This window comes from Ciona robusta, chromosome 13, assembly GCF_009617815.1.
Source record: "Ciona robusta chromosome 13, ASM961781v2".
NCBI classification, from domain to species: domain Eukaryota; kingdom Metazoa; phylum Chordata; class Ascidiacea; order Phlebobranchia; family Cionidae; genus Ciona; species Ciona robusta.
The window spans coordinates 827531-838175 of NC_143247.1; the positions used below are offsets into that span (position 1 = coordinate 827531).

General features: G+C 42.9%; 1 protein-coding gene across 1 annotated transcript; it reads left to right on the top strand.

The window, feature by feature from the left end:
* The first annotated feature begins 69 nt into the window (after positions 1–69).
* Positions 70–7520, top strand: LOC149725611 (apyrase-like). Its single transcript, XM_089891739.1, has 11 exons — positions 70–228; positions 622–988; positions 2028–2349; positions 2769–3002; positions 3232–3408; positions 3647–3766; positions 4276–4411; positions 4771–4976; positions 5619–5909; positions 6219–6497; positions 6935–7520. The coding sequence occupies exons 1-11, from the start codon at positions 213–215 to the stop codon at positions 7334–7336; spliced, it is 2550 nt and encodes an 849-aa protein (XP_089747865.1). The 5' UTR covers positions 70–212; the 3' UTR covers positions 7337–7520.
* The last annotated feature ends 3125 nt before the right edge of the window (positions 7521–10645 follow it).

Here is a 10645-nt window from a genome sequence, read left to right on the forward strand (position 1 = left end):
TACAAGCGTAAAACTTATAACCCTTGTCGCAATACAGAACATTAATTATACACTATATATCTTACAATAACGAAACATCATCATTTCTGAACGTACTATATGTTTAAGCATTAGTTTGCCGTGTTGTTATCATTAGTTAAATGATAGTTGTATTATAACGTACTGCAGGTCAGTTTAGTTTAGTGCAGCGCACGTCAGGGCAGTTTTAAACAATGAAGCAAAAATACGGTGAGTGAATATATTAACCATTATGTAAGCTGTATCGAAAATCAATATTCGTTTGCATCGTAAACATCTGCTCTGTAGTAAATTATTCAAGCCAGCTGTTATGTACACTGTAGTGTATATGTTACGTCATTATCGTGTCGTGACGTCATCGAGTTAAAAATAAATTTTGTTTGTTTATTCTGGGGAGTTAAAACATAAACATGTTTTCCAATCAGTGTGAATATACTACCGTAGTGGTTTGATCATAATAACGTTTGTGACGTAATACAAGAAGATTTGTTTACGTTTTGCATTAAGTTATTATATAGGTGGGTTGTTATTTAGGTAGGCGCAAAAGTTAAAACTATACTCCATACTTCGGTTAATACCCTAACCCAAGAACCAATTCCACAGAAAGCATCGCTGGAGGTCACGTGATTAAGGGAGAGAACAGTTTCGTGCCCTCAAACGAACGTGAATCTTCACCGCCGTCTAGCGGGCGAGAAAATACTCATTATTTTCCCGACTCATCCAAGTTTTGCAACAAGTGCAGCCAAAAACTATTTAAAACACCTCTGTCGGGTCGTTTCCATCTTTGCAGAGTTGAAGGCAATAAATCTTCACGAAAGGCCAGCTTACGGACCCGTAGAAGCACTTCGTCCTTTGAAAGCACCAACGGAAACGTGTCGCCCCTGCCCGAGGTATTTAGTGACGACCATGACGTCAACGGGGATTCCCCCAAAAGGATAAAGCGCACGTCATCAAACGGGAAAGATAAGAGGTAAATAAATAAATAAATGTAACTTATTTATCCTCGCATGGCGGGGCAACGACAGGCGTTATAACACGGGTGTTCTGTTTCATACACCTCGTGCCCGCTTACAAGTTACCACGTATGTAACTTTGTGGGTGATGGTTTTTTATGTATGACTTATAATTAAAACAACGCATTGGTGACCCCTGAATTGCCGTTAAGTGTCTTTCCCAAGGACACATACGCCCACAATGGCAGCAGCAACGTTGAGCATTGAACCCATTACCTCTGGGTTACATGAGATCGCGCTAACCACTGTCACACAAAGTTGCAAATAATTTGTTTCTTGTTACGTCACAGTCGATGTCGCATCGCGTGAATTGTTTCATGACGTCACAAAATATCTTGCATTTTATTTATTAACTACAAACCCACATACTGTGTGACGTCATATTACTTCGTACAAACCGCGTCGTTTCGCAATAATGAGTCACGTGTCTATTATTACCAAACTATGACGCTGTAATTAGTTTGTGACGATCATGTAGAGACGCGAGAATACGGGTAAATAATTGTTGTAAATATTCTTAATGGGACGAGAAAATAAAATGAAATGTCCCGTTTTAGTAAAAACCCCAAACTGCTATAATTTTTAAACATAAAAATGTTACTGTCGTTTTAAATTAACGAGGTTGTTTTACCGTTACGTAACTGTTCGCTTTTGTAAACTGCTTTGACCTTCGTTATCGTGGCCGAAGAAAACCAAAAACACAATTTGTTTATTTGTTTACACATTTATGCATTGAGTAATCGAATAATTAATCAATGGGAAGCTTTATTATACCGCACAAGTTGAAATTTGTTAAAACACGCTACGGGTAAAAGGGACAGGTAAAACTACTATACAGTATAACTTAACTCATACCAAGATAATAATTGAATTACCGAAGAGAAACAAGCAGGAAAACGACAGTGATTAACAGGCTGTGCGGAAACTATACTTGAATAAAAGCGTTAAATAAAGCGTGGCAGTTAAACCTACATAATGACAACTCAACACCCCCAGCACCATGGGTTGCACCACCAGCACACATGACCCGACCACAAGTTCCAGCAACGACGAGGATTACGACATAGTGGCCGATGACGTGGGCATGACGTCAGTGAGCAAGGCTGACTTACTCGACGCCCAACGACTCAACTCTACTGACGTCACACGAGGGCTGGAGAATCGATGGATTCGAAGTCACTTCCACGAGCAGGATAATAAGGGTTCTGACGTCACAAGGGCTAATAGACGGAAGAGTAAAGTCAACTTGAGTGACGTCATCGAGTCACGTGAGAATGCCGTCCAATCAGGAGAGAGCAAACCAGACAATGGATCAGGGGTATGATGTCATAATACTATTCATGTAGGGGAATCCCCAGCCGTGGGATTGTATTCTTTCATGTTTACAATGGTTTATGATGTCATAATATCCACACAAAGTCTTTGTTTAATCACACACAATGACACACTTGTCCTTTAGTTTGTCCTTTATTTAACAATGCCACAAACATTACCCAAAGTATTCTAACTCAAAGATAAAATGTTTTAGCGTTAATCACGTTGGTCCTTATGATATTTCCGCAATAATATTTACTCCATAGTTTGGACCAAGTGACTTGAATTCACAAACCCTGGTTTAAACCCAATGACCTCACCCATATAGAATCGAAATATGTTATTGCTTTGCCCCTTTTAATCTTCACCCCCAACCCCCTCTTTTACACCCAAAGCCCCCATTTTAACCCCTTTCACCCGCAGGCTCACCTATCCATCCTGCATTTCAACGACGTTTACGAAATCACTGAGCGAAAGAAGGAGCCGGTAGGTGGCGCTGCACGCTTTGCGAGTTTAATGAAGCGTAACATCTATGACATCACAAAGCAAACTGGTGAGCGCCCCCTGGTGGTGTTCAGCGGTGATTGTCTCAACCCGTCCACGCTCAGTTGCGCCACCCAGGGTCGTCACATGATTGAAGTTTTGGACACTTTGGAGGTTGGTATAATATTTCTATGTATTTTTATTATTTTTATGTTAATATTATTTTATTTGCTTTATTATTTCTTTACTGACTTTGAGGCAAAATGTTTAACGCCCTTGCCTCTAACCTTGGGGTTATGTGTTCAAGGCTCGACGCTGCTACCATTGTAGGCGTATGTGTCCTTGGGCAAGACACTTAACGGTAATTGCTCCAACCATTAATGTTTATATTATTTCCACACAGGTTGACGTTGCTGTGTTCGGAAACCACGAGTTTGATTTCGGCGTCGAGCACGCTGCTAAGTGCATAGAGCGGATGACGTCAACATGGTTGCTAGGCAACGTCATAGATAAGCTGACTCAGCAGAATCTTGGTGGGGGGATGACTAAGCATATTATTAAGCGGAACAATGGATTGAAAGTGAGTAACAATAGCAAGTGATTGTGACGTCATAATTGTTAACAATGCGATTATAATTGTTATTTGTTTATGACGTAGTACACCATGTATAAAAGTATATTTTGAATGAACGAATATAATTTATGTAACAGCCAATTTAACACATTGGTGACCACTGGGTTTGAGCAAGAATGTGTTCATATTATAACGTTACAGTGTTTATTGCGTATTAACAATGTAAACTACTATGACGTCACAGATAGGATTGTTGGGACTCGTAGAAGAGGAATGGTTGGACACGTTAGCTACTGTTAATCGAGGAGATTTAGAGTTTCAAGATTATGTGGAGAGGGGGAGGGAGGTGGCCGCGGAGTTGAGGGTAAGATGGTTGGTGGTGGTGTGTTTATTGTCCCTGTGTGTATGGGGGCAATTATATACATGTGGTGTATGTATAGAAGGGTATTTATATATAGTAGGGGTGGGGTAAGATGGGACACCTTTAGCACAAAATATCCAAATGTCCTGTTCGTTTTTTTAAATATTTAACAACGGTCTATGGGAGTCGTGGGAATACGGTTTTATTATTTTTTTAATGTTCTTTGTTTAGTATGGAATGGGACGAGAAAATAGAATGATAAGATGTCCCATCTTCCCCCACCCTACTATATTTGATTGTATGTATATGGGGCATTTGTATACATGGCTGTATATAGGTGGTAAAATCACCCACGAAGTTACATACGTGGTAACTTGTAAGCGGGCACAAGGTGTATAAACAAATCACCCGTGTTATAACGACTGTTGTTGCCCCTTCATGTAAGGATACAACTTTAATAATTTATTCTAAAGTGTAAAAAAACTCGACAGTGAGCATGATGTGCATTACAGGCCGATGGTGCTGATCTAGTGATAGCTTTAACACACATGAGGTGGCCGAATGACATAAGGTTGGCAAGGATGGTACCTGATATTGACATCATACTGGGCGGGCATGACCATGAGTACGGAGTCAAGGAAATAGATGGTTGGTTGCATGGAGTTTCATCTTTACTTTAAATAAAAGAATTAACTTTATTTCATCATTTAGTTAAATATTGAGATTTAACCTGTGTTTTTATTCTAAATTAATTTGTTATATTTTGATACAAAGTAACAACACACAATAAGCTCATCACTTATATTTGGTAAGGTGTTTTTATTTTCTGGGTTTGGATAAGATGCTTTTATTTTTTCCTATTTGGTAGTAAACAAAGAACATTTACAGATATTATGTGTTAACGGTATCCATCTTACCCCACAGCCAACGGTATCCATCTTACCCCACAGTACTATATACTGAATTAACATTGGTATATACCACATAACCATAAACACCATCCACAGAATGTCTCATCATCAAAAGTGGATCCGACTTTCGTAATTTATCCTCGGTTGATTTATTTATCCGTAACGATGGTTGTGTTGACGTTAAAATATCCCGTTATGACGTCACAAGAGAGGTGGGGGAAGACCCTTCCATGTTGAAGATCGTGGAACGTTACACCTCAGTTTTGGAGAAGAGTCTTGATCATTGTATTGGGGTGGTTAATGTAAGTGGGGGTGACCAATAGGGGTTAATATGCATTACTCGACAGCGAGCTTGAGGTGCATGAAGCCACCATGTGTGGTGTGCAACACCCGTGTTATAACTCGACAGTGAGAATGAGGTGTATGAATACACCATGTATGGTTTGCATCACCCGTGTTATAACTCGACAGCGAGCATGAGGTGCATGAAGCCACCATGTATGGTGTGCAACACCCGTGTTATAACTCGACAGCGAGCATGAGGTGCATGAAGCCACCATGTATGGTGTGCAACACCCGTGTTATAACTCGACAGCGAGCATGAGGTGCATGAAGCCACCATGTATGGTGTGCAGCACCCGTGTTATAACTCGACAGCGAGCATGAGGTGCATGAAGCCACCATGTATGGTGTGCAACACCCTTGTTATAACTCGACAGCGAGCATGAGGTGCATGAAGCCACCATGTATGGTGTGCAACACCCGTGTTATAACTCGACAGCGAGCATGAGGTGCATGAAGCCACCATGTATGGTGTGCAACACCCGTGTTATAACTCGACAGCGAGCATGAGGTGTATGAATACACCATGTGTGTCTGGTGTATAAGAAGACACCCATGTTATAACTCGACAGCGAGCATGAGGTGTAAACAACTTTACGCAGACGAGTTTAGACGGCCGGTTCAAGATGGTTCGAAGCCGGGAAACAAACTTAGGAAACTTCGTTGCCGACATAATGGCGTCTGTGACACGCGCCGATGTCGTTCTAATTAACTCGGGCACGTTCCGGTCGGATGGCGTGCATTCGTGCGGAAACTTTCGTCTCCACGACCTCATGACAATCCTGCCAATCAACGACTGTGTTGTGACGATTGTAGTAACGGGGAAACAACTGCTAGAGGCGCTAGAGAACGGTGTGAGTCTCGTGCCCAAGTATGAGGGGAGATTCCCTCAGGTGAGAATATATCACACACTGTTTCATATTCAATAATATATAGTAGCGTTGGGGAAGATGGGACACCTTTTCATTCTATCTTCACTGTTTCATTTGGTAAAAGACTATTAAACTTTATCCTCACGATTTCCAAAGAACGTTGTTAATTGTTTAAAACACGATGAGGTTATTTGGATATTATGTTCTAAAGGTGTCCCGTCTTACCCCACCCTATAATAATAGATATTCAATGATGACTAATATGACAAAGTAGTTTCTCGCATCCTTTATAAACCCTTCACCCATTGTATAACACTACACCCGCCCCAGGTATCAGGGGTGACGTTTGGTTTCAACCCCGGGGCTCCCCCTGGCTCCCGTATAGTGCGCGACACCCTCATGGTACAGGGAAATCCCCTTGACCCCACCCGCGAATACACAATGGCAACGAAAGCTTACGTTGCGCGGGGTAAAGATGGCTACACTTGCCTCAGTAAATGTCGTATTCTCACCGACCCTGACTCCGGTCCTTTATTATCAACTGTGGTACGCAACCATGTTATGAACGCTTATAAGTTGATCGAGTATGAGAGGAACCATGCATGCAAGGTACGTTGGATCCATATGTGTTGCTATCATAGGCGCCAAACTTTATGCAGGGGAGGCAGGGATAGTTTGACACACAATCCTGTGAAACAAATCTAACTTATTGGTTGTAATGTTTACTGATTAATGCAGTGCAAAAAATCCAGGGTTGGCCTGCCTACCCTGCCACCCCAGGTTTGGCGCCTATGGTTAATATTATTATTCATGTGATGTCATAATGACATCCATTGTAAGTATAGACTTATTGTGGTTGTGAGGTCATAATAGCAAAGCAAAATAGTTGCAGCGCTTGCCCCTAGCACAGAGCATATGGGGCGTATGTGTCCAAGACCAAGACACTTATCGGCAATTTCTCCAACCCAGTGGTCACTAATGGGTTGTCTAAAATTTAGACTCTAAATTATCAGCCGTATACACCACCCATATTAAACATTATTTAGATCTCGGTTTCCACGGACGGGAAGCGAGTGACGTCAGATGGGGTGACCTTTGACCCCAGTGAAGCGTTCAAAGATATGTCGGAGGTGGAGGAACCCATCAGCGCCATCCAGCGGTCGATGAAACCGGTGATGCATGACAATACCGACGTTAGTGACGTCACAAAGCGTTGTTCGCTTCACGTGCCGACGTTTATCTCCGTGGAAGGCAACGCTATACCTGATAATGGGGGTGTGACGTCAAAAAGGGTGGCTGTTCTACGACGCCGAGCGCTCGACGGTGAGCATGAGAACAACGCCCTGCTGAAGGAGAGGACAGACGACCCTACGCAGGTCAAGTGGCAAGTGTTGCCATTGCTTGAAGCCAGGATATTCCACTGTGAGGCTGCAGTGTTGACCGAATAAATATCTACAGTGTTCCCTTTATATATTTATGCAATTTTTACGACATCAGATTTATTCTGCGCAGTACTGACACCGTGTGAATGTTGAAGTTGTGACATCATAATTACTATTGTTTAAAAACAAAGAAAAAATGTGACGTTTTATTTGGAAATTTTAGTTTAATAAAGACACATGATGCACTTTATGACGTCACAATTATTTGCAGCTCTGTGACATCACAATAACATGGATGACGACATCATAATGTTGATTACAAGTTTACATTGACATTTATCTACCAATATATTAAAGTGGTCACTAATGGGTTGTCCAAGTAGTCAGTCATACATAAACATAATTATGCACAAACTTACATACGTGGTAACTTGTAAGCGGGCACGAGGTGTATGAAACAGAACACCTGTGTTATAACGACTGTCGTTGCCCCGCCACGCGAGGATAAATAAGTTACATACGTGGTAACTTGTAAGCGGGCACGAGGTGTATAAAACAGAACACCCGTGTTATAACGACTGTCGTTGCTCCGCAATGCGAGGATAAATGAGTTACATACGTGGTAACTTGTAAGCAGGCACGATGTGTATGAAACAGAACATCCGTGTTATAACGACTGTCGTTGCCCCGCCACGCGAGGATAAATAAGTTACATACGTGGTAACTCGTAAGCGGACACGAGGTGTATGAAACAGAACACCGTGTTATAACGACTGTCGTTGCTCCGCAATGCGAGGATAAATGAGTTACATACGTGGTAACTTGTAAGCAGGCACGATGTGTATGAAACAGAACACCCGTGTTATAACGACTGTCGTTGCTCCGCAATGCGAGGATAAATGAGTTACATACGTGGTAACTTGTAAGCAGGCACGATGTGTATGAAACAGAACACCCGTGTTATAACGACTGTCGTTGTCCCGTCATGCGAGGATAAATAAGTTACATACGTGGTAACTTGTAAGCGGGCATGAGGTATAAGAAACAGGACACCCGTGTTATAACGACTGTCATTGCCCCGCCACGCGAGGATAAATAAGTTACATACGTGGTAACTCGTATGCAGGCACGAGGTGTATGAAACAGAACACCCGTGTTATAACAACTGTCGTTGTCCTGGCATGCGAGGATAAATAAGTTACATATGTGGTAACTCGTAAGCGGGCACGAGGTGTACGAAACAGAACACCCGTATTATAACGACTGTCGTTGCTCCGCAATGCGAGGATAAATAGGTTACATACGTGGTAACTCGTAAGCAGGCACGAGGTGTATGAAACAGAACACCCGTGTTATAACAACTGTCGTTGTCCCGCCATGCGAGGATAAATAAGTTACATACGTGGTAACTCGTAAGCAGGCACGAGGTGTATGAAACAGAACACCCGTGTTATAACGATTGTCGTTGTCCCGTCATGCGAGGATAAATAAGTTACATACGTGGTAACTCGTAAGCAGGCACGATGTGTATAAAACAGAACACCCGTGTTATAACGACTGACGTTGCCCCGCCATGGGAGGATAAATAAGTTGCATACGTGGTAACTTGTAAGCGGGCACGAGGTGTATGAAATGGAACACCCGTGTTATAACGACGGCCGTTGCCCCGCCATGCGAGGATAAATAAGTTACATACGAGGTAACTTGTAAGCGGGCACGAGGTGTATAAAACAGAACACCCGTGTTATAACGACTGTCGTTGCTCCGCAATGCGAGGATAAATGAGTTACATACGTGGTAACTTGTAAGCAGGCACGATGTGTATGAAACAGAACACCCGTGTTATAACGACTGTCGTTGCCCCGCCACGCGAGGATAAATAAGTTACATACGTGGTAACTTGTAAGCGGGCACGAGGTGTATAAAACAGAACACCCGTGTTATAACGACTGTCGTTGCTCCGCAATGCGAGGATAAATGAGTTACATACGTGGTAACTTGTAAGCAGGCACGATGTGTATGAAACAGAACATCCGTGTTATAACGACTGTCGTTGCCCCGCCACGCGAGGATAAATAAGTTACATACGTGGTAACTTGTAAGCGGGCATGAGGTATAAGAAACAGAACACCCGTGTTATAACGACTGTCGTTGCCCCGCCACGCGAGGATAAATAAGTTACATACGTGGTAACTTGTAAGCGGGCATGAGGTATAAGAAACAGAACACCCGTGTTATAACGACGGCCGTTGCCCCGCCATGCGAGGATAAATAAGTTACATACGCGGTAACTTGTAAGCGGGCACGAGGTGTATAAAACAGAACACCCGTGTTATAACGACTGTCGTTGCTCCGCAATGCGAGGATAAATGAGTTACATACGTGGTAACTTGTAAGCGGGCACGAGGTGTATGAAACAGTACACCCGTGTTATAACGACTGTCGTTGTCCCGTCATGCGAGGATAAATAAGTTACATACGTGGTAACTTGTAAGCGGGCATGCGGTATAAGAAACAGATCACCCCTGTTATAACGACTGTCATTGCCCCGCCACGCGAGGATAAATAAGTTACATACGTGGTAACTCGTATGCAGGCACGAGGTGTATGAAACAGAACACCCGTGTTATAACAACTGTCGTTGTCCTGGCATGCGAGGATAAATAAGTTACATATGTGGTAACTCGTAAGCGGGCACGAGGTGTACGAAACAGAACACCCGTATTATAACGACTGTCGTTGCTCCGCAATGCGAGGATAAATAGGTTACATACGTGGTAACTCGTAAGCAGGCACGAGGTGTATGAAACAGAACACCCGTGTTATAACAACTGTCGTTGTCCCGCCATGCGAGGATAAATAAGTTACATACGTGGTAACTCGTAAGCAGGCACGAGGTGTATGAAACAGAACACCCGTGTTATAACGATTGTCGTTGTCCCGTCATGCGAGGATAAATAAGTTACATACGTGGTAACTCGTAGGCAGGCACGATGTGTATAAAACAGAACACCCGTGTTATAACGACTGCCGTTGTCCCGCCATGCGAGGATAAATAAGTTACATACGTGGTAACTCGTAAGCGGGCACGAGGTGTATGAAACAGAACACCCGTGTTATAACAACTGTCGTTGCCCCGCCATGCGAGGATAAATAAGTTACATACGTGGTAACTTGTAAGCGGGCACGAGGTGTATGAAACAGAACACCCGTGTTATAACGACTGTCGTTGCCCCGCCATGCGAGGATAAATAAGTTACATACGTGGTAACTCTTAAGCGGGCACGAGGTGTATGAAACAGAACACTCGTGTTATAATGACTGTCGTTGCCCCGTCATGCGAGGATAAATAAGTTACATACGTGGTAACTCGTA